At 43.2% G+C, this 25,278-nt stretch overlaps 1 protein-coding gene across 6 annotated transcripts in view; it reads left to right on the plus strand.

Moving 5' to 3' along the window:
- The window catches only part of CNIH2 (cornichon family AMPA receptor auxiliary protein 2), a 436,455-nt gene that overhangs the window by 332,853 nt on the left and 78,324 nt on the right, over window positions 1-25,278 (plus strand). For 4 of the 6 annotated variants that reach the window (XM_063945174.1, XM_063945172.1, XM_063945173.1 and 1 more), the window contains exons 2-3: window positions 20,674-20,742; window positions 21,088-21,135. In XM_063945174.1, coding sequence (XP_063801244.1) covers window positions 20,674-20,742; window positions 21,088-21,135 — 117 coding nt within the window. The remainder of the gene's footprint in view (window positions 1-20,673; window positions 20,743-21,087; window positions 21,136-25,278) is intronic. The other 2 variants (XM_063945176.1, XM_063945175.1) reach the window with 1 other exon arrangement.

Consider the following 25,278-nt stretch of genomic DNA (forward strand, 5'->3'; position numbering starts at 1 on the left):
CTAGCCGGCCCTCTCCTTGGCGAGCTAGGATCTGGAGTTTCCCGGACGTTTGGGACAGGCATTGATAGTGTGCGACGGAGCTGCACAGTAGAGACAGAGAGACTCAGAGAGACGTCTTCGGCGCTCAGCGGGAGATAGACGAGAACGACTAATTTGCATAGGCTCATCCTTGGATGGAGATGGTTGACGAGGAGGAGGAGCAGAAGATTTAGGAGTAGATGATCTTCCTCGCTCAGTTGCTCTCTCTCTGAAACGTAGATCAACCTTCGTGCAAAGAGAAATTAGCTCATCCAACTTAGAGGGCAAGTCTCTGGTAGCTAACTCATCCTTGATGCGTTCTGATAAGCCATGCCAGAATGCAGCATACAGGGCCTCGTCGTTCCATGCCAGTTCGGATGCCAGGATTTTAAACTGTATAAGATACTGTCCCACAGTACGTGTTCCCTGGCGTAAACGGAGAATCTCAGATGAAGCAGATGTTATCCGGCCTGGCTCGTCGAAGATGCGCCTGAATGTAGCTACAAAGTCAGTATAGGAGGATAGCAGGGGATCAGACTTCTCCCATAAAGGTGATGCCCAGTCAAGGGCTGAGCCACTGAGAAGGGAGATGATATAGGCAATTTTGGTACGGTCACTGAAGAAATTGCCAGGTAGAAGCTCAAAGTGGATTTCACATTGATTGAGAAATCCCCTGCAGAACCTTGGAGATCCATCAAATTTTGCTGGCGTTGGAAGATGAAGATGTGGACTGGAAATGGGTAAGGTGGGTGGGGTTACAGCTGGTGTCACTGTAGTGGACGCACCGGACGTGCCAGGTCCACGGAGGGTCGTTTGAATCCCATCCAGCCGTGTAGAGAGATCCTGGAGACAGCGGATGATGTGGCCCTGTGCAGCCTCCTGATGTTCAAGTCGGGCTGCCAGTTCTTGCCTTGGCCTGGCCGCTTGATCCTGGTCTCCGGCTGGATTCATTAGGTCAGTGCTTACTGTCACAACTGAGGGCCTGAGCTGACGGGAGGCAGTCTCAGTTGTAGGGGCTGAGATGTAACGGAACCTGGGAGGTTGTATCAGACCCCTAGACATGTAAGTAACATGTAGAATAACTGCCCGAAGGCGTGACCACGACAACCAGGATAAAAGTCAATGATGTTTATTATGACAAACTCCGTAACACAGCAGCAGTAAAGGAAACATAAAAGTCAACAGAGGATAAATACAATTCCTGGGTACTACAGGGTGGCAAGGGCCACAGGCACTGGTAGAGTGAGACAGTTCATATAATCTTCTAGTTGGAAAGTCCTTACCAGGCCTGACTGTAGCAATGGAGAGAACCCAGGATCGTACCAGCTGGTGTTCCAGGAAAGGCTGGGTTGCTGAAGATAAAACGGCTGCTGTGGATACTGGCTGGAACCAGACTGTTGTTGGTACGGAGTGGATACTGGCTGGAACCAGTTAAATAATAAACGAACTTGAGAGCGATGAAATAATAATGAAGTTTGGAGTTTAAGAGCGGTGAAATAATAATACCGGTGGAGAGTGGTAAACTGCAGAAAGGACACCGGCCCTTTAAGAGAAGCTGTACACTGCTGGAAGCTGGGCTGGAAGCAGGTGATTGATGAAGTTTGGAGTTTGAGAGCGGTGAAATAATAATACCGGTGGAGAGTGGTAAACTGCAGAAAGGACACCGGCCCTTTAAGAGAAGCTGTACACTGCTGGAAGCTGGGCTGGAAGCAGGTGATTGTTGTAACTGGAAACAGGTGAGTCCAGAATGGATCGGAGAGTCAGGCTACACCGCAGATGGAATGCTGGTGCGGGTCTCTATAGCAGAAGTCTGGAGACAGGAGCTGGAACCTGGAAGACAACCACAGGAGAGAGACAAACTGGAACTAGGTTAGACAACCAAAGCACTGACGCCTTCCTTGCTCAGGCACAGCTTACTTATACCTGCAGCAAGGAAGGGGTTGGCTAGGCAATTATGCAAATCAACAATACAGACAGCAGATTGGTGGAAATGCTCAGATGACAAAATCCAAGATGGCTGCGCCCATGCAGACACTTGGAGGGAAGTTTGGTTTGTAATCCATGTGAGAATTGAAACAGTAATGGCGACGCCGGCCACAGGAGACAGGAGACGCCAGACTGACAAGCGCACATTTAACCACGCGGGCACAGCGGAGGCCGCGGCTGATGAAATCACCACTCTGACATTCTGCATGTGGAAACTCAGGAACAGCGGGATCCGGTCCTGGAACGCTGAGCCAGCCTTAGGAGGCATCTGAAGGGTAAGTAATGGCGTCCAGATACCCGGATCGTGACACCCTCAATGTGTAGTCACCGTAATACAGCTTTTTCAAGGGGTAATATAGATACCAAGAATGTATTATCAGTTTTGTTTGTAAGTATCACACTGTAGGAGGTATATTTACTAAAGTTTGCGTGTATAGAAGTGGAGATGTTGCTCACAGCAACCAATCAGAACTACTTATTTATCTAGCACCTTCTAGAAGATAATAGCTAGAATCTGATTGGTCGCTATGGGCAACATCTACACTTCTATAATCCCGCACTTTAGTAAATATATCCCTAACTCTTTCAATAAACTTTGATAAGACAGAAGAACAAAGAACATTTTATTTTAGAAGAAAACGGAGAACAAGGCAGAGTTTTGGGAAATTTTTTATTTGAATAAAAAAAGATAATCATCTGTGTTAGGATTGGAATCTTAAAATGTTCCTGAAAAAGATTGTGAACATAGCCTTATGTTCTAGATGAGATAAAACTGTCAGTAGGCGGTGTGAAATCATCATTAAGCAGGTCTATGTACAGTACACAGCCTAACCTTGGGGCCTGTGTCCAGGATGTAAGGGGCATACTGTAGCTATCTCTTTTAGACAGTACTAGGTCATCCAATAGACACTACAAAAACTATAGCTATGGTGCTCACAGTACTTTTAATCTGGGTAAACACTAGATGATAGTGTGTACTCAGCAATATTATGTGTGTTGCGTCCCGGCAGGCTGGAGGCATCAGCAAGTGCATACACACTTGCCATGCTGCATTTGGCAGCATGGTATCGTCAACAACATCTCGATTGACCTGCATGTACAGATGACAGGGTATGTCACTGACAATCCGCAGGAGTGTGCATTGTAGACTGCGTACACACTGGACAATATGAACTAAATATCGGAATCGGCATATCGTTCAGAATATCATCTAGTGTGTACCCAGTATGCAAGCAGCTCCCCTTGATCATACTGTGCATCGTGAAACAAGGACATTATGATCATGCAAGCCCTGAGGAAGAGACGTAGGGGTCTATTTACTATGTCTTGGATGGAGATAGAGCTGACACATGTTTTATTGTCTTACATTTTTTTATATATTTTATCTTCATTGCTACAGTATTTTACATTGTTTTTGCTATTTCAGTACTGCTCCCCTCACAGAATTCATGCAGAGGTGTTTGCATGTTAGCAGTTTCTGTTTAAAACCCTTTCAGTTATTTGGGGCCTTCATCATGTCACCATATTTGTATGCAACTTAGAGTGAAAAAAGTGCTATCCAACCACAGAATTCTTTGCAGGGATATTTTAGGTGCTAACATCTTATCTAAATCATTGTTCACCCACTGCTTGAGTCATTTGGATTCACTCTGGTCTAGCGCCCATCTGAGCCGCAGCGCACGTGCATAGTCATGCCTATCGCTGTGAATGGGACACAATGGGAGCCTCTCTGTGCACTCCCATAGCGGGGCTAGGCGCCCGATCGTCTAGTCCCACCGGGAGTGCACGTCTGCAGTGGAGGCCCACTAGATGAACACGGCTCCATCTGTACCATTTTAAACTGTTTCCTGGTCCCCTCTGTTGCACCTGCTGCTCAAACTGATTTCAGTACTGGACTGTTACAATGTAACAGCTGTGGGAGAAGCATTCAGTAGAATAGGAGATAGTAGGCTGACAGTGTTGAGTCTTCTCCTTCCCTGTCCTGAGAAGAGGTAGATTTGCTTTTTATCTCACTACTTCCCCTTTGTATGGTTCTCTCTCTCTCTCTCTCTCTCTCTCTCTCTCTCTCTCTCTCTCTCTCTCTTATCCCATGTCTGCTCCTCCCCCTTCTGTTTATGTATTTCTGGCCGCAGTGGCGGATTTTATCTATGGGCTGCAGGACTGCAGATCCCCCCCCAGGTAAAATCCACCAGCGTGCTCAGTGTCAGTGAAGCCATATGCAATCTGTGATGGTACTGGCTTCACTGTGACTGGCAGTGACTTCCTATTGGAAGTCCTACCAGTCAGTCAAAGACACTACAGGCAGTCCCATTGGGAGGTGTTCCCTCCCTCTAGAACTGCCAGACCGGGCTGCGATTAGCAGAAACCTGGCTTTCTGTAGGAAGCTACTCCTGTCTCGTCAGCCCTAGCTAGCTTCCATGGGCTGCAACTGATGCAGGCCATAGAACCCAAGGGATTGCGCATGCACACTCCAGGCACCGCTGGTGCGCATGCGCCGATCAGGGCCGCTGCAAGATCTCTTTGCACCCAAGGCAAAGCTTCAGCCTAGTGCCACCTAGTGCCTAGTGCAAACCCCTCCCCCCCTTCCCGATAGGAGATACAGGTGTCCACTAGGTGGGATGGGGTGCATTGAATCATTATACATACACAGGGAAAAGGGACAACACTCAAGGACTTTTAAAGTGACAAAGTATGTTGTAAACAAAGTCACAAAATATTGTGACTTTGGTCACAATATACTTTCACTTTAAAAGTCTTTGAGTGCGATCTAATCTTTATGTTTAGCGTGTATATAGGGTCTGGTGAGGATATTTGATATGGGATGCCGGCAGTCAGATGCCAGTGGTACACTCCTATATAAAAATATTCTGTTTTGCTGTATGTTGATTATATCACCTTGTTCTAATGCTAAGTACACACCTCAGTGATCTGATGCAGAATGTCATGCAACAGATGCAACAGGTCCAATCCAATCATCAGATCCACACATGATAATCAGCCCTGGGCACTACATCAAATGCTGCGTCATATCAATGAGGTGTGTACCTAGCATTACATACTGTGAAATAATTGGACCAACCAGCCAAGAATTGACTGCTTGGCCTCATATTTGCACAGGATGTAGCCCACATAAGTCCTGAGGTAACAGGATGCGATCAGGTTCTATGGGAAATGGGGCCAATATAGGTGAAAAATAGTCTTTTTTCCTATAGGGTCACTTAAATACAGGGTGCAGTCATCACAGTTATATGGTAAATAATTGTATATACCAAAGAAATTGGTGGGATGCATCTTCTAAAAGAATGAATATGTAGAGTAGGGTGAATCCTGATAAAAATCAGTATACATGGAAAGAAAGGTCCTCCAAGGTCAGGAAAATAATATCAAGAATACCTTTATATTGAAACCAATTAAACGCTAATTGTGGAATATCTTTAAAAATCATAACTGTGAAGAAGAACACGCTTGCACAGAAGAACAAAATGTTAGTCCACTTGTGACTGCATTCTAGGCTCCCCATTTGGTGGTGCTCAATGGACATTGATGGTAGTGATCATTTAATTGAGGGAAATATAACAGACCATGATTTTGCAGTGGGTTCAAACTCACAACAAATTACTGAAAATTTCTGCTGGAAGCGGTAGTTTATTTAGAGATTCTTCACCGTACTGTAGTTTTGGCCATGGCACAGCAGCACTGCACTCACTTATTGTTTTGCAAGTCTCTGGCCAGTGCTGCACAGGGTGGTTAGGGCATATCAGGTAATAAATGAATGAGTAAGGGTCACTACAACAGTGGGCATAATTTGGATGGGGTACTACTAGGGTGGGCATAATAGATATGGGGCACTACTACGGTGGGCATAATGTGTATGGGGCACTGCTACTCCTCTTCATTTTTAACTACAGTATGGCTTGGACACCATATGAGATTTAAGGGATCAAATATAAAAACAGTTAAACAAAACTATAAATAACAGTATATGAGGTGGCTGGGATTATTTTCAATTAGATTCTAGACTCGTTCTGTGAGTCTGATTAAGAGATTTATGTAAATCTGATATTTTTAATGATATGCATATGTGCAGGATCCGTACTGTGCATGTGATTCAACTCCAATGTTCAAGGTTCATGAAGTCAATGAATGTAATTAATTTAAACTAGTATGATGATGATGATGATGATAATAATAATAATAATAAATAGTAGTAGCACAATTACATAAATACTACATATATACAGCCTTGGGTTTGGGGAAGCAGAGGGCAGGATAGAGAGACTCACTTTGACTTGCAAAAGCAAGCAATGATGAGTCACACTAGGGTGAGTAGGGAGCATACAGCACCTAATGAGCCTGTACCCACTAGATAGGCAGACAGACAGGATCAGAGTCATTGGTCAGAAAAGTCAGGTAAACCTAATGTGCTCAGGTGATAGAAATAGTTAATGGAGGAAGAACAAAGGGAGAGGGTCTGCCCCTAAGGGCTTACAGTCTAAAAGGGAGGGGTGTAACCAGCAGGGTGAACTGTAGGTGAGTGGTCAGAGGTGCTGCGGAGAGAGTTATGAGTGCTAATAATGGCAAGCTACAGTTATGTAACTCAGTGTTATATGGGACCCACTGATGGCAAGTGAATATTTATTATTATATAAATGTAAATTAAGTTATTTAATATTGTAAATGAATACATATTATACCTGCCTTCGTGGAGACTCTCCAAAATCCGCCAATGCCTTTCACCCGTTATGGGACTCGCTCATATGTCTTTTGTTTTCCCCATTATTTCTGCCCCTTTATCTCTTATCATCTTCCCTGGGCCCAACTGTGAATGTCAGCACTTCCTACCCCCTTCCTCTATTGTGAATGTCAGCACTTCCTACCCCCTTCCTCTATTGTGAATGGCAGCACTTCCTACCGCCTTCCTCTATTGTGAAGGGCAACACTTCCTACCCCCTTCCTCTATTGTGAATGGCAGCACTTCCTACCCCCTTCCTCTATTGTGAATGGCAGCACTTCCTACCCCCTTCCTCTATTGTGAATGGCAGCACCTCTTACCCCCTTCCTCTGTTGTGAATGGCAGCACTTCTTACCGCCTTCCTCTATTGTGAATGGCAACACTTCCTACCCCCTTCCTCTATTGTGAATGGGACCACTTCTTACCGCCTTCCTCTATTGTGAATGGCAGCACTTCCTACCCCCTTCCTCTGTTGTGAATGGCAGCACTTCCTACCCCCTTCCTCTATTGTGAATGGCAGCACTTCCTACCCCCTTCCTCTATTGTGAATGGCAGCACTTCCTACCCCCTTCCTCTATTGTGAATGGGACCACTTCCTACCCCCTTCCTCTATTGTGAATGGCAGCACTTCCTACCCCCTTCCTCTATTGTGAATGGCAGCACTTCCTACCCCCTTCCTCTATTGTGAATGGCAACACTTCCTACCCCCTTCCTCTATTGTGAATGGCAGCACTTCCTACCCCCTTCCTCTATTGTGAATGGCAGCACTTCCACCCCCCTTCCTCTATTGTGAATGGCAGCACTTCCTACCACCTTCCTCTATTGTGAATGGCAGCACTTCCTACCCCCTTCCTCTATTGTGAATGGCAGCACTTCCTACCCCCTTCCTCTATTGTGAATGGCAGCACTTCCTACCCCCTTCCTCTATTGTGAATGGCAGCACTTCCTACCCCCTTCCTCTATTGTGAATGGCAGCACTTCCTACCCCCTTCCTCTATTGTGAATGGCAGCACTTCCTACCCCCTTCCTCTATTGTGAATGGCAGCACTTCCTACCCCCTTCCTCTATTGTGAATAGCAGCACTTCCTACCCCCTTCCTCTATTGCTTCACCACTGTAATGCAGGGACATAGCTGGAAGAATAATAGAGAAGGAAATAAAAGCCTAAATTGTGAGTTTCAGTTCACTGAAATGAATTGGTAAGGTGAAAAAAGTAAATGGCGTTGGTGGTAAGACTGAAAGTGTTGGACCCTAGAAGAAGGTACAATCACAATGAATATCCCAAAATGTTAAATAAGGTGCTTAAACTTACTAATGGATTTTAGAAGAGCAGGTTACATCTGCTAAAAGCAATTGCTCTGAAAATGTCCTGGCTTGCTTATATCCATTACTTACTCCTTTTCAGGTATATTTTATATGCATCTGTTGTGTCCTGTGTGCTAATATGTGTAAATAGAATACAGAGAGAAAGCGCAGAGGGATTGAAATCAAATAGAATACATTTATTATTCTACGAAACATAAAATTCAGGCAAAAATAGAAAAATAATCCTGGTACCACTGCAAAGACAAAATCACATACAGTATGCGCATGTGCAAATAAAATAGATACTAAGCGCCAAATATAATAGCGTCCAGGTTTGGCAAATGTTCAAGTTTAGTGCTAAAATCACACATTTTGCTGAACTCACAAATGTAATAGGGTGTGGAAACATGCAATCTTTTAGTTAACCTCAATTAACCTTGTGGCTTACCGCAAACCGCCAGTTCCTGCCCATAGACTTTTATGGGAATTTTGCCCATAGAAGCGTATGGGCTCCGCTTGATTGACAACACAGCAGTGCTAAGCAGATTGGCTTGCAGGTCTCCATGTGATAGATATCACTTGGAGGCTCGGCAGTCGGGGAAGGGAATCCATGTGTATGCACACGGATTACCTTACATCTGTTTTGATTTGGGTAATTTGTTTTATTTTTACACATGGGTGCCTACATGGACCGATCTACAGAGGAAATAGGTGAGTATGTTTTTGTTTTACAGGTTATGTATGTATTTCTACAGGACAAGGGCACCGAAGTGTTACAGTGGATTGTAGGTAAGTATGTGGGAGTATGTGTATATATGTGAGTGTTCTCTTTAATGCGGAAGAGGCTAGCTGGGACCTGTAGCTCCACCTGTAAAATTCTTTTTTTTATACATTAAAACTGTGAACTATTTGTGAACTTTTCCTGACAGAAGCATGCATGGATCTCAATGATTTGTGCATGCTTCTGTCAAAACTTGCACCTTGTAATGCAACTCACATTACAAGGTACGAGTTTAATTACTAAAAAACTCGCCCTACATTGGGGACGCAGTTAATTTCCCGAATGACGGGATATGCATGCTGCATATCATTTTAATCAGTAGAAGATGCTTGTGCTTCCTATTACATTACTGTACGTCTAAGATGCATTTTCTTGGAAAAACATGCAAAAAAAGATGCTAAGCTCTTCCGAGTCCCGCCACGGCATGACACGACTTCAAGGGCTGTTTAGGGTGACTGCAGCAAATCTGTAGGAGGATTCAACTGAGGATGGAGGGACAAAGAGATATGATTATCAGAACCACAGACTGACACGGGACATTTGCAGGAATCCGGATCCCCTGGTCAGTAAATGGGTGTCTTTATCACAGCTGGACTTTGGAATGCAGGTGAAATGAGTGCACTCACAGCTCACTATGCTAGCTGAGATATACAGCACTATTTTAGTTTGCCAGTTAGTACCAACATGGATCTCAATGATATGTGCATGCTTCTGTCAAAACTTGCAATGCAACAAGGTACGAGTTTAATTACTAAAAATGTATTAAAAATGTAGCACCTATCCATCAAAGGGGCTAAATGTTATCATTTCATGTAAAGAGAAATTACGTATAAGGAGCAGCTGGTGATTAGTATATCACACTAAAGATAAATAGAGTATATTGGGAAGATTAAATTGCAGGTGGGAAATTTAAAAAAACCTTGCAGCATGGGGTGTTTCCCGCAGCCGTGGGGTTTTGCTATTCACACCCGGGGGTTTTGCTATATACTGAAAATGGGACGCAGTGTTTCTGTAGAAATCACAGTTTTCTTTATTCTTGCACCTCCAGGGCAATCGGTACTTTTAGAAAAAATCACCAGGACTTGCACTGGCACCCTGCCCCCCCCCCCCCCCCCCAAAAAAAGGATTAATTAATGAATAGGAAACTTCCAATTACTGTAACTTAATTGGACTGTATTCACTCACCTCAAGAAGTCTTCTGCAGCAGTGGTGAGTTTGTATGAGTGTGTGTGTGTGTGTGTGTGTGTGTGTGTGTGTGTGTGTGTGTGTGTGTGTGTGTGTGTGTGTGTGTGACCCCTGGTGTAAGTGTGAACCCCCATTCCAGAGTCAGCCACTGGGTACACCCAGAGCATCCAAGTAGCCCAAGGGACTCCCAGCAGCCCCTCCCCAGTTGGAAGATGGAGGGGGGACGACGGGGAGCCACAGAGACCACCGGAGAGCACCAGACAGGTGAGTATATATTTTTTTCAGCGCTGAAGACCCTGCTACCATTTTCAATTTTTTTGGCTACCGCAGGTATCAGGAGTACAGATACCTGCATTAATCCAAAATTGGGTGCAAGATAAGCAATTTTTTTTCTTTACCTCGCTAAACCTTGCTACCAGTTGAATTCCTCCCTACTGCAACATTGCCAAGAACTGTGTTCTCTCTCTGGATATATGCGCCATCATCTGAATTTATATTCTTCAACAGATTTTGAAGCTTTAATAACAATTTTTTATTACATAAGTTGATAGAGTCAAATATTTACCTTTGAACATAAGCTATATACTTATTATGGACTAGTACGCAATCGGCGCACGGAGTACCGTAAGGGTACGCACTTAGCGTAGCAGATGCTTATCCGTGGGCGAGACGCACGAGCGGCACGTACGCTCACGGCTTACGCTTAGTATCGAGCACGCTATGGGTGGCCCGAGTACCGTAATGCTACGCTATTGGCGTAGCGGACGCTGTACCGCGAGAGTGGAATACGAGCGGCGCTGACGCTCATTGAATTACACACAGAAAACCTTGTTACCAACACACTGAAAGGGTATGCTTATGCTGTAAACCTTAGTACTGTAATATTAACACAATGTAACGCTGATTAACCTGGATGATATGAAAGCTGTTTGAGCGATTGAGACGCTCAGAAACCCTTTATAATACCTAGTAAAACACACACTACTTGCTAAGGTTCCAACACCTTTATAGACGATATTAGTAAGTAAAAGGGAAAAGAAAAACAGTTTACAGCTTATACACTACAGACCTGACATTAACACCTAAACACAATAACTAAACAGAAATATAAACACTAGCGAACGATCACAAATAGAATAAACACAAAGAGAATAAATGGCAAATACTTATAGGATAACAAAAAAAGAGAACAATCGCATACACACAGAGTAACGAAATGGCCACAGAGAAACTTACACACGTGGGAATGACTCGCAGGCGCTATCTGGAAACCAGCTCTCAGTCATCACGGGATAAACCTTTGTGGAGAGAAGTGAGCTGGTCAGGCTATGGGGGTCTTTATATACACAGTATACTGTACAATACAATGGTCCTATAATCTCATTGTTCATTGGACACAGGAATGTCCCTCTGCATTATAACAAAAGGTCATAGGTGGATTCGAACAGGTGGGCTGTGACTATTTCAAACTGCTCAGATGGGAGGTATCCTCAGGATTCCCGCCGCATGGATAATGAACTGCAAATACAGTAAATGTCCATAAACTACTCATAGACATAACTATACGCAGGAGCGATTAATCTCTTCCTAACCAACACCGGATTGTTTCTAATAAAATACTCTTCAGTTAGGTACTAGACACCACTGTTCAACCTTTGTCAGACCCTTCGTATCATGCAAAGAGGAATTCCCAAGTCCCTGAACCATTTACACTAAACATACTTGCAGACATTATTAAGGGGAACACTATCTACAAAACACACTATAAAGGTTAAATATGCTGCGATCGAGTCGCCCGCTACAAGCCCACAAACTCCACCGTAACTACACATCCCCATGCGCAGGCGACGTTGGAGCGTCCCTTACGCAACCTGAGGGAATGCGTACGCACGGGGGAGTCGGTGCACGAGCAGCGGGCACGTGCATTGGGGTTAGTACAAGGCATTGGGAATAACGATATTTTTCGACTTTGACAGTCCACCTTTTGGCAGTCACCAATAACTGCCGCTTCTTAAACAATTCAAACAGAAAAATATATGTCATCATGGAATACCTTTTTATGATTGGGTAGAGGGAGAAGAGGAGAAGGTGGGAAAGATTTGACCTAGTGAGATAGTGAAAGCATGTGTGTATGAAATCCATGTCTGAGGGGTCATGTGTCATCGTGCCGTACGTGTTCTAAATCAAGCTTCGAGGTATTGCGAAGTATACATTTGAATCCTTCTTATCCCGTATTAAGGGTCTGTGGATGGGCTGTCAAACTCTACCGAGCTCTTTTCGGCTTTTGGTTACAACAAATGGGGTGCACATTAGTTGATGATACATGAAGGGGGAGAGTATGTGGATGCTAATATGTGAAAATCACCTGTCGACTATGTGGGATACTACATGGAGGTTGTAGAGATGAAGATAAGAAACAAGCGTTATAAATGCAGTCATATAACTATGTGAGATTTAGTATGCAGTCGCCGATTGTGGTCTTGTTGATGTCTTGTCTGACGTCTTGTCCGGATAGTCGTATCTTTACTGTAGCTTTAAGGTTTATTGGCAAACAAAAGCTTCTTCAAGTGTCCATAAAAAGAATTACAGTCTCTAAAAAGCTCATTAGGTGTCTGTGACACAGTTCATCAGTGGTCTTGGATAAATGGTCATCAAATTCTTCTTCCAGGTGGATCTCTTGGTACCTCGGAGAAAATCAAAGGAGAAACGGGTGAAAGAAACGGACCGTGGAATTACATTTTATCACAACATTGTCTCGATTGACGGGTCATAAATTAAACTAGTTGTTGTTACAATGCCCTCGCTCCTCAAACTCATCAATTTGGTTCTACGCTTGCAATTCATTAAAATCCGAACACATCTGAATACCAGACCAATCAATATGATAACTCCCAGGATACACAAGAGGAATTTTCCTACATCCATGATAACGCTTTGTGCCCATTCTCCTAAACCTGAAAACCAATTTCGTGGGTTCAACCATGATACCCAGCCGGTCAATTCATTGCCCACAGCAGCGAGTGTAAGATTGTGCCTCCTTCGAAACTCCCACTTTAATTGCAAGATATCGTCCATCTTTTGATCTATGACCTCTGTTGGGTCCTCAGTGCTGTTTGTGATATACGTACAACACTTCACTCCATACTGAGTTGCTAGGGTGACACAATACCCTCCTGTCACTGCTGTGAGGTAATTTAGAACCATCCTGTGCTGTACCAGTTCCGTTTTGTAAGCTTGCAATTCTCTCCCGGTATACCTGAAGGTGTCATCATACATCTCGGTGATATTATCTAACAGGTTCGCTAGCGCAGATATATACCTATAATTTATAACTCCTCTGGCGGTACGGGTGATATCTAACGCGAGTAGGAATTGAATCCCGGTGGATTCGTGAATCAAATCAGAGGCCGCATGCTCTGTCCTATCTACAAGGTGCCTTTTAACGATGTGTTCGTAATGAGTGTGAGTGTAAGGAGCTTGGGCACTGCGGTGAATGTCTTTCATTTTGTTATGGGTAATGGTCATTACTTCAGGCAGTACTTTTCCAACGTAACACAATTCCTCTGAGTTTGGGGCAAGCCACTTATACGCCTTTCTCCCACATATGAAATATGCATCATCGGGGAGGACATATGGGATAGAAAATGACATAACCATATTACAAACCTTCCATGAAAACAGTCCTATCCCTAACTCTCTCATTTGTCTAGTACACGTATCAGGCTGTATGACATGTGCACAGTATCCTGGTGATACTTCTCCAACTCGGATGATCCTATTTCCTAGAGTGTACCTATACTGGAAATATTTTCCACTTTCGGCTATGTGGCGTATAAGTTCTGAGTCTAGGGGCATTCTGTCGGCTCTGTGTGAGAATGTCATGGTTTGGTTGTTCCATGACACTTCCCAATTTCCCGGCTTTCGGGGATTGGAAATGTTAAAACATATTAGGGACCTATCTACATGGTATTGGTGGAACTTTAAACTAGGAGGACTAGAAATATTAAATCTCTTGTCCACCGGTCTCCCACCCTTTAACTCAAGTACCTAATCTACAGTTAAAGGGTATGGCACTAGTCCTGACTTTCTATGACCTTGAGGTACTTGTGAGCACACCCAACAGTCTGTCTGGTTTAACACTTTACCCACCAATGAGTGGTAGTCACTCAATGGATGCCGGTCCATATTGATATTAAAACGGGACTGGCATTCCTTGATGCAGCCGTCCTCAACTATGTTGTCACAATTCCTACAGATACAATTCTCTTCAGCTAACAATCCTTCACAATGTCTATTAATGTCATGGCTACCAGATCATTTTCTGATACTCGCCTTTGCTCAGTGATTGTGTTGCTCTTGGAATTCTACGAATCCATCCTGATCATCAGAACCCATTCCAGATCCTTTCTCGACCTCACTGGTACTCTTACCGAAACAGACTGCCCTGGTCAACAACAGGAAAATCACGGACTGCAGTCTCTTGGGGCGAGTCCATCTTACAGGAGGAGAAAGGGAAAGTTGTAATGGGGGTACAGAAAATAATTGCAGGGAAAAAAACTTGTTACGATAATTTGTCCTCTAGTCTTGTTGTTCTTCTTGCTCAGTTGTCATCTCAAAGGTGCTGTCTCTCAGTCTTCCCAAAACGAACACTCCGGTGATATAATATTCTTTCCAAATCAGCGATCTTTCTGTAAGGAGCATAAAATCTTGCATTACCATTTGTCTAACTGATGTATGACATACTATCCGTAAAACATGAAAGAACAAAGAGAGAGAGAGAACAAATAGAAAAGGAAAACATTGGCAGATTCATCAACAGGCTGTCGCACCAACATGTCCACCGGTATCTCTGCACAGTCTCCCCCACCAGTATCTCCACTCTCCACCCTTTGTGTCTGGCCAAACACAACGATGCTGGTAAGATATACTGGGGTTGGGTAGACCTCTGAAAAAGATCAAGTAGTCATGTGACGTTTGAGTTCTGTTGGTGAACGTTAGAGATGAGAAGAAAATATTTAAAGATAAATTACAAAGTTTACCCCGCTGTCCCTGTGTCTACGAGGAACTGACCTCCCAATTACATTGACTGTAACCTCAGGCTTACTATCAAGGCTAATAATCAACTTCACTGGCTGCAAATTACAGGTGCGGCTCAAAATTTTTCATATATGATCCCTGATTACAATTTCGTGTGTCATAACTTTGCTCGTGTTCTTGTCTAGGGGGTCTGACTTTATGTGGGCTGTTACAGTTGCTGGCATAATGCCCTTCTCTTTTACAAAGATAACAACCCCTTGGCTTCCTCCATGTGCCAGTGGCCTGGGGTTTTGGTCGATTTGATGTCTCTTCTAGTGCTTGGATGCTCATCACCATCAACCGCTCTCCCTGTGCTTCCCTGGTTCTTTGGATATTACGGTCATGCTCGATAGCGGACTCTCTTAATGCAGCCACCGAGATACCTCTCCAGTGAGGTAGAGAGGTTTGTACCCTGATTCTTAGTGTGTCTTTTAAGCCGTCCATTAATATGGACACAGCTACCTCCCTATGATGTACATTATCCTCAATGTCCGTGATCCCAGTGTATCTAGATATTTCCTGCAGTGCTCGATGGAAATATTACGCTGCCATTTCACCTTCTTTTTGTCTAATGGAGAAAATTTTGTTCCACTCGACAACAGTTGGGAAATATACTCCCAATTTACAGATTGATTTGTCGTACATTCTCCTGGGTGTATTCCTCAGTGAGAGGTACGTCTGCGTCTAATCTACAATCAGTGATGAATTTTGCAGGATCAATGTTGGAAGGTAAACATACCCGTAGCACTGTTCGCCAATCTTTGTTTGTGGGTTCTGCGGCGTTACCTAATTCTTTAATAAACCTCTGACATGCGGCTAGATCTCTCCTGGGATCAGGAAATTCAGACATAATTGTCCTCAATTCCATCTGGGACCAGGGACAATGCATAGCAATGTCTCTGACGGGAGTGACTCCCTGAGCGTCAGTCCTCCCATTGGGGACTGTGATCACCCTGACAGGATTTAGTTCAATTACACCATCTTGTGTTGACTCTACAATGTGAGGTGCAATTGTCTGTGCATGATATACAATACCATACTTACCTGTGGACACGACCTCACCTGACCCTCCGTTAGGGGGCTTGACTACTGCCTTTACCGATTGGGCCGTGCCCACCTGGGTGTCTCGTATGATGGCTGCTGGAAGAGGTGTCGACATCGTGCTGGGCTCACTTTCTTGCTTGTAATCCTGAGGGAAGTTTAACATGGGGTGCGACTTGCATGGGTTAGAATTTGTATATTTATCAGTTTTCCTTCTATCATTATTACATTTATTACAATTATTACATTTATTACATTTACTCTTATCATTATTAATACAGTTACTAAGTGCACAATTATCATCATATCCCAGTATGCCATTCTCTGCAGCCATTTGTTCTCCAGTTGCCATGTGTTTCCTGCTAAGGTGAGAACCAGCTGTGTAAGCTAATTCCCTTTGTATCTCACCTTCCTGTTGCCATATCTGTAAACAATCATAATGTCTAATCCGTTGCTTCCCGGATTTTATGAGACAGATCCTTCTCCTTAAATTATGCAATACCTCTGAGTCAAAACTACCTATCCCAGGAAATGGTGCTTTATCCCCCACAGTCATTCGTGTCCATTCATCACAAAAGGTCTCAGTGTGGGGACCATACTTCCCCCACATTACTAACCGAGCAGACCCTCGGGGTCTGCAAGCCTCTTCAGTCTGAACCCTGACTGCTAAACGTCCCTGTGTTGTGCATTTGGCTTCCATTGTGGACCTTTTTAACACAGAAAAACTTCCTAAAATGCACCAAACACAGTAGTCTTCGGTGGAAGTTATCCAAGCTCTTCCACCAGCTTCTTCTGCTCCGAGTACAACGGATCCGCCTCTTTTAGCAGACACGTGTAGTCGTTGCAGGCCCTACCAGCCTACCTTTATATTTTACACAAATCACGCTTGCATGTGCTCCCTACAACACGTATGAGGGCAATTTACGACCTCATATCACGTTGCGTTATTGGTCACACATACAACCGTGCGGTCCAATCGTACCACTTATAGATACTTGTTATCTATAAATGGTAGGATCATTGGAGTCTCCTTACTGTGCTCCAAAACAGCCGGAGCGTAATACCACACTTCGTCGCATGTCTTCACCTAGACCGTGCTTCACCAAGATTCACCAAGACCGTGATTCACCAAGTTTCACCAAGTTTCACCAAGACTTCACCAAGACTTCACCATGACCATCAAGAGGAGTTCAATACACTCATACCTTTTTCCTTTTTGCCCACACTATCATTCTATAGTTTTCTGATCAGAAAAATAATAATTATTTCCCGTAATCTGATAGCTCTCCCCAGAGGTATTACAGTAAAGTAAGGTATTTAAACTAAATTTTGGAAACTGAACAAATGTGTGCTATTATCTTCGTGGCTTCCGTGTTGCCTTACTAAAACAATGCTATCGTGTGATTTGTGTTTAGTGGGCGTATCTGTATGCACGTTGCGTAAACATGCTACTTGCGTAGGCCTTTGCGTCACGTACGCTTGACTCGCACTCTGTGAGAGACACGTGTACACAGGCTGGATACGTCTACAGTAACACAAATAACACGCTTCTATAAATTTAAGCGATATTTAACTATAATCGCTTACCAAACACCACACAGATTCCACTGTATCAACCTTTAACTAGGCCAGGCTGTGTGCGTGCTTTACAATTACTCCCTTTAAGTATTAATCTTACTTTTAACTAAAATAGCACCAAATTTCCTCAGCACGTTATGAATGCAAATGGCAAACAGGAAGGTAGATATGTGAGAATACACAAATGAAAATTCTAAATTAATCTAATAATCAATGCTTCCAATAGTATGATAGCCATCTTGCAGAGCATACATTGCTGTAAACACACACATAATTATAATATTATCTCTATGTACCCATTTAAGTGTTTCTAATTTGCATATGAATGCTGTGCTTTTGACTGTCTGTGAAGGTGAAAAAGCAGCCACACAGGTTAATTTGCATTTCAATGGCCCATCTCACAAGCAGAGTTTAACTGAATCACGGAGGTAAGGAAGAGAGAAAAAGAAAAAGAAAGAAAAAACAACAACTTTGTTTTATCTCTGTGTGTCGTTCTTAAATCAAATATTAATTTTACTATTAATTTTCATTAAGCCCCATCTGAACTCTTTATAATTGATTGTGACATGGGTTAAATAAATGCACTGGAAACTCGTAAATGGTGATTTCTTTTTGACAAGGGACGGCTGATTATTCCTGAGTCAACTGAAAATCAGCTATTCTGAAAAAAAATGACTTTCCCCAAAATGGCCACTGCTCCTCCCCCTTCAACATCCATGAGGGTTACACAAAATGGAGGACAGACCATGCGGCTTCTTTTGTCACAAAAAAAAAAATTCACCATGCAAGCCCCTGAAGTTATTTTAGGCCTGGATTAAAAATAAAACTATCAAGCTATGCAAACTTTTAAAAAATACTTTTAAACCTACTTAAACAGATAAGCAATCCAATCTGAATCAAACACAATATGACTCATTTGAACCTTGTTTTGCAACAATATGGTCAGATATGCAGAGTACAGGTGTGTGCGTGTGTTACATGTGTTGCGTGTGCAGTTGGCACCAAAACAGAAATTAAAACCAGATTTAAAAAGACAATAGCTTAACGTTCTTACCTTCTGGAACCGGATTCCACCAGCATCCCTACAAACCAAGCAAAGCAGACACTTATCTGCTTATCGGTTTCGCTTGACTGCGGATATGAGGTGGACGAATGAGCCCTCAATTGATAGAGTCAAATATTTACCTTTGAACATAAGCTATATACTTATTATGGACTAGTACGCAATCGGCGCACGGAGTACCGTAAGGGTACGCACTTAGCGTAGCAGACGCTTATCCGTGGGCGAGACGCACGAGCGGCACGTACGCTCACGGCTTACGCTTAGTATCGAGCACGCTATGGGCGGCCCGAGTACCGTAATGCTACGCTATTGGCGTTGCGGACGCTGTACCGCGAGAGTGGGATACGAGCGGCGCTGACGCTCATTGAATTACACACAGAAAACCTTGTTAACAACACACTGAAAGGGTATGCTTATGCTGTAAACCTTAGTACTGTAATATTAACACAATGTAACGCTGATTAACCTGGATGATATGAAAGCTGTTTGAGCGATTGAGACGCTCAGAAACCCTTTATAATACCTAGTAAAACACACACTACTTGCTAAGGTTCCAACACCTTTATAGACGATATTAGTAAGAAAAACAGTTTACAGCTTATACACTACAGACCTGACATTAACACCTAAACACAATAACTAAACAGAAATATAAACACTAGCGAACGATCACAAATAGAATAAACACAAAGAGAATAAATGGAAAATACTTATAGGATAACAAAAAAAGAGAACAATCGCATACACACAGAGTAACGAAATGGCCACAGAGAAACTTACACACGTGGGAATGACTCGCAGGCGCTATCTGGAAACCAGCTCTCAGTCATCACGGGGAAAACCTTTGTGGAGAGAAGTGAGCTGGTCTGGCTATGGGGGTCTTTATATACACAGTATACTGTACAATACAATGGTCCTATAATCTTATTGTTCATTGGACACAGCAATGTCCCTCTGCATTATAACAAAAGGTCATAGGTGGATTCGAACAGGTGGGCTGTGACTATTTCAAACTGCTCAGATGGGAGGTATCCTCAGGATTCCCGCCGCATGGATAATGAACTGCAAATACAGTAAATGTCCATAAACTACTCATAGACATAACTATACGCAGGAGCGATTAATCTCTTCCTAACCAACACCGGATTGTTTCTAATAAAATACTCTTCAGTTAGGTACTAGACACCACTGTTCAACCTTTGTCAGACCCTTCGTATCATGCAAAGAGGAATTCCCAAGTCCCTGAACCATTTACACTAAACATACTTGCAGACATTATTAAGGGGAACATTATCTACAAAACACACTATAAAGGTTAAATATGCTGCGATCGAGTCACCCGCTACAAGCCCACAAACTCCACCGTAACTACATATCCCCATGCGCAGGCGACGTTGGAGCGTCCCTTACGCAACCTGAGGGGATGCGTACGCACGGGGGAGTCGGTGCACGAGCAGCGGGCACGTGCATTGGGGTTAGTACAAGGCATTGGGAATAACGATATTTTTCGACTTTGACAAAGTGAATCCACATTTAGGGGTATGTTTCCCAAAGGGTAGGTTTTCAGAAGCGGATATTAGATTCTTCTTATCATTTAGCACCTTCTAGAAGATAATAGCTAAAATCTGATTGCTATGGGCAACATCTACACTTCTATAAACCCGCACTTCACAAAATCTATCCCTTAGTGTCTACATTATTTATATATGTGATTCTGGGATTTTGTCTTTGCAGTGGTACCAGGATTATTTACTATTTTTGCCTGAATTTTATGTTATTAGTAATAAATGTATTTTATTTTATTTCAGTCTCTCTTTCTCTCTGTATTCTATTTTCCCATTTAGTATTGGGGTCTGGCTATACCTTCTATTTCTTCTGTTGCTAATACAATATGTCTGTCTCTCTGCAGATTATTGCCTTTGATGAACTTCGAACAGACTTTAAGAATCCTATAGAACAGGGGAATCCATCCAGAGCGGTAAGTGTTACTTATTACCTGGGATTTCTCATTTTGCTGCTTTTGCACTGCAGAACATGTCAGTGACTGTGGGATAGAGCAGGGGCCCTAGTAGCATGTCACAGATCATCACTAACCTCTTGATATCTCTCTGCATGTTTCGTCCAATGCTGTTCCCTACCCATGACAATACACCTCCCTCTCTTTACCACTCACTTCTCATTCCTCTATTCTATTGATCTTTGTCTTTATTCCTCATTTACTTTTCCTTTCTTACCCTCTCTTGCTTGTATGCTCCATCATAACTCTTATACTCTTCAATTTTCCCTCTCTATTCCACTATTCTTCCTTTCACCTTTTCTACAGAGAGAGAGGGTTAAGAACGTGGAACGGATTTGCTGCTTGCTCAGAAAGGTCAGCAATACATCCTGTGTATTATTGTACTATATATATGTTGTTATATGTCACATTCTAAGATTTATTTTGTTGTGCTGTTTGTGTAGAATACTGTACATTGCTTTTTGCTTTCACTGTCACTTTTCATTGTTATGTATATTATATTTTTTGCATTGCATTTCTATATATTCTCATTTTAATTAAAAGGCAACCTAACTGACATACTGGGGCAGATGTATTATCCTGGAGAAGGCATAAGGAAGTGATAAACCAGTGATATGTGCAAGGTGATAAAGGCAGCAGCCAATCACATCCTGACTGTTAATTTACATATTGGAGCTGATTGGCTGGTGCCTTTATCACCTTGCACATATCACTGGTTTATCACTTTCTTATGCCTTCTCCAGGATAATACAAATGCCCCACTGTATCAGAGATGAATATTAAATTCCATATTGGCCCACTGTACACATTTTAACATTTCTTTTGGATGTATGTGCTGTACATTGTATTGTAGTTGTTTATTTCCTTTAAATCACAGTATATGTCATTTTAGTTTTGATTGATATTATGTTATTTTAAAATTGATAACTGATTATTATGCACTTAAGGTAGTGTTTGGCCAGACAATTATTTTGACTAAGAAAACAGAATTAATATATTGAAGTAATACATTGCTCCCTCTTTATACCAGCCACATCATTTACCAAACTAAAATATATATTGCATATTGCAAAAGATATCACTATCTTTAATTACAACGCCAATGCTTGCTGTTAGTACTAACAACTGAAAAATATAAAACTCTGGCGCTAAAACTCCTAAATGAGCCAATAAACAATCAACCAAGTAATTAATCAGAGGTGATGACTGCGGCTACTGAAAACAACAGAGGGAAATCTGTTACCCCCTAAAAAGTTACCAAGCACATAGGACAGTGACAGAGCGCTGTCAATCACCAAACCTTTATTAATAACACATCATTTACCAATAAATATAATAATTTAACATAAATAAAATATCAACTTATAAATTTTAAAACATATTTATCTCCAGTACAAGTAGTTGGCAACTTGGCGCACACTACTGAATTCATTAACATGTGGTAGGGAAACTGAAACTGATCATGTTAGTATTACGTTAATTTCAAGTGGAGTGGCACTCACAAATTTCCAAACAGACGCTTTTATTACTCACAATATGGCTGTTAGGTGTGTCCTATATATATATATATATATATATATATAATTGGCACAAAGAAGAGGACAAGCACAAAGGGGGATATCCTATTAGCCCCGGTAAAACATTGGGTTTTAGAAATATATGGTTTTCGCGATTTTAACTCGATTTTCACAAGTTCTTGATAAAGGTGGTGATACCGAAACGCTGAACAACGTGAACTGACTCAGGAGTCTTTTAAGGGCCATACATACTGGCAGATTTCACTGCATGATGTGAACGTTCTCGTTCATTAATGAGTGAAAACTTGTTCATATCGTGCAGTGTGTAGGCACCAATGATTAACGATGCGCAGCCCCGTACTCGTTAATCGTTGGTGCCCCGTCACTTATGCATGCCAGCCAATATGGACGAGATTGTCAATATTAGCATGCAATGCTATGGAGCCGGGTGACGGGGAGTGAAGAATCTTCACTCCCTCCCATCACTGCCCCTCCCCTCCCTGCAGCCATATTTGACAGCCACCCCTCCCCCTCCTTCCCTGCGGCCCTCACTGACTGTTCCTGGCACATCAGCTCCCACTGCTGAAAGCTCCAATTGCCGTAGCCAGCCCAAAGCAGGACCTCCACACAGGGGCAGATCTAGAAGAAAATGACAGGGGGGGGGGGGGGGGAGTGGCCAGCTTGTGCATCACGGCATGCAACTTGTGCATTTTGCAGGGTGGGTGCATGCTTGCGCTCGCACCCGCTAAAGGGGCATATCCTTGCTAGATGGGATGTGGTCTCACAGGGTATGCCATCCTTTGCAACTCTCAACCTTATTTTCACTTTTTGGACACAAATACATTTGCCCAACTACTTTGCTCATGCTGGTTGGACACAGATAGCCAGCCCAACTTGCTGGATGGACACAGATGGCAGGAAAGTCCAGATACTGCTGAGATAGCCGGGCAGGGCCAGCTCCATCAGTCATTTTTAAAGCATTGGACGCCAGGCCATCTCATCTCATAAGCAAGCAGTTTATTCACAGTTCTGACATGGTAATCATGACAATAACATTTAACTCCTTGTTCTCCTCTCCAGCACAATATTCATATGGGTTACATCAGTTTAGCATTTCCTTCCATTCGCTTCACTGGCGATAACAGCATAAACAATGATGGGACAGCATTACAGTACAGTACATACCAGCGCAGTCTCTGGGAATCAGTAGTGCGGCGTCCACAAACTGAGATTCATTTCGATGTGCTCTCCCCTATTTGCTAGGGGCTCTATCTAAACGGGATCTCTCATGGACACGTTACTGGGGGCCTTCCGCCAAATGTGGTTTCCTACCACTCACCCAGATAGTCCTCTCCCGAAGACTCACACCTCCCGTCCTGCTTCTTGGGTACCACTGAAGGTGGGGATCCCCTTTGTTTCTTCCACTGATTGCTCATGCTGTTGCTGCTCTCACACTGCAAATCTGGATATCTTTTGCTCTTCCTAGCAGCACCTACATGCTGTTCCATAATGCCAGGGACTGTGGCTTGTTCCACAGTCCTCAGACTGCGTTTCTCCTGGACACTTAGCCTGTGCCCTCCATCTGAGTCCTCCGCTCACACTGAATTCTAGCCTGTGTTTTTTCCTTGTCCTCTAAAAACCCCCCTACACTTCCTGTCGTAACCCCCTACATGTGACAGAGTTTGCAAGTAACTGGTTTAACTAGTTTTGGGGCCATAAACTTCCCCACTCACTGATAAGAATCAAATGGCTTTTGGAACTTTCCAATATCTGTTAACATTCCAGTATGCCACACTGCCATACTTGCTGGTTACATAAAAAGACCAGTAACAAACATGTAGCAACTGTCCACTCGCTTCACTGTTCAGTGTGTTTGCTGGTGTCTGTTACCCCCAGCAACTGCATGCCCTTTATTTTTATACTGTGGGAGAAATATGCTCTACCCTCCAGTCTGATGCACTGACATTTCATATAGAAATAGCACAATGCAACTTATTGACCACATTACAGTGCTGGGGACGGGAATTCTATGGCATAGACTGGGGAGAACACTGGCCATGTTACATCCCTGAAGACAACAGACAAAGAGGAAGGGGGGTGCAAATCCCCAACCACCAAATTCCCTTCCGCACACTGAGAATTACCTGTAACAATCCCTGAACCTATCTGGTAATAAAATTCAGAGAATTCGTCACAAATGTTTGCAAACACATGTTTAGCTGCTGGCCACTTCACGGCTTCTCTGATACAGCAGTCCTAACCTACATAATAGCAGTGCCCACATAGGGCCATGTAATTTGTCACAGTACGCCTCATGATAAAGGCTTTTACTAAAACACTTCCAAACAGAGAGCTAACTTACCCGGGAGCCACCCCCAGGATCTCCCACTGGCACTACAAGGAACAGCATGCCTTCCAAATGCTGCTCCCATTCAATGCCTCATGCACACAAGCAGACAAACAATTAGGAAGCTGCTCAATCATACCTGGAGGTAATTATATATCAGGTGCTGGAAGGGGGAGGGGTAACAGACAAACAACAGACAAAGAGGAAGGGGGGTGCAAATCCCCAACCCCCAAATTCCCTTCCGCACACTGAGAATTACCTGTAACAATCCCTGAACCTATCTGGTAATAAAATTCAGAGAATTCGTCACAAATGTTTGCAAACACATGTTTAGCTGCTGGCCACTTCACGGCTTCTCTGATACAGCAGTCCTAACCTACATAATAGCAGTGCCCACATAGGGCCATGTAATTTGTCACAGTACGCCTCATGATAAAGGCTTTTACTAAAACACTTCCAAACAGAGAGCTAACTTACCCGGGAGCCACCCCCAGGATCTCCCATTGGCACTACAAGGAACAGCATGCCTTCCAAATGCTGCTCCCATTCAATGCCTCATGCACACAAGCAGACAAACAATTAGGAAGCTGCTCAATCATACCTGGAGGTAATTATATATCAGGTGCTGGAAGG

This window comes from Pseudophryne corroboree, chromosome 11 (genome assembly GCF_028390025.1).
Source record: "Pseudophryne corroboree isolate aPseCor3 chromosome 11, aPseCor3.hap2, whole genome shotgun sequence".
Classification (NCBI taxonomy): Eukaryota; Metazoa; Chordata; class Amphibia; order Anura; family Myobatrachidae; genus Pseudophryne; species Pseudophryne corroboree.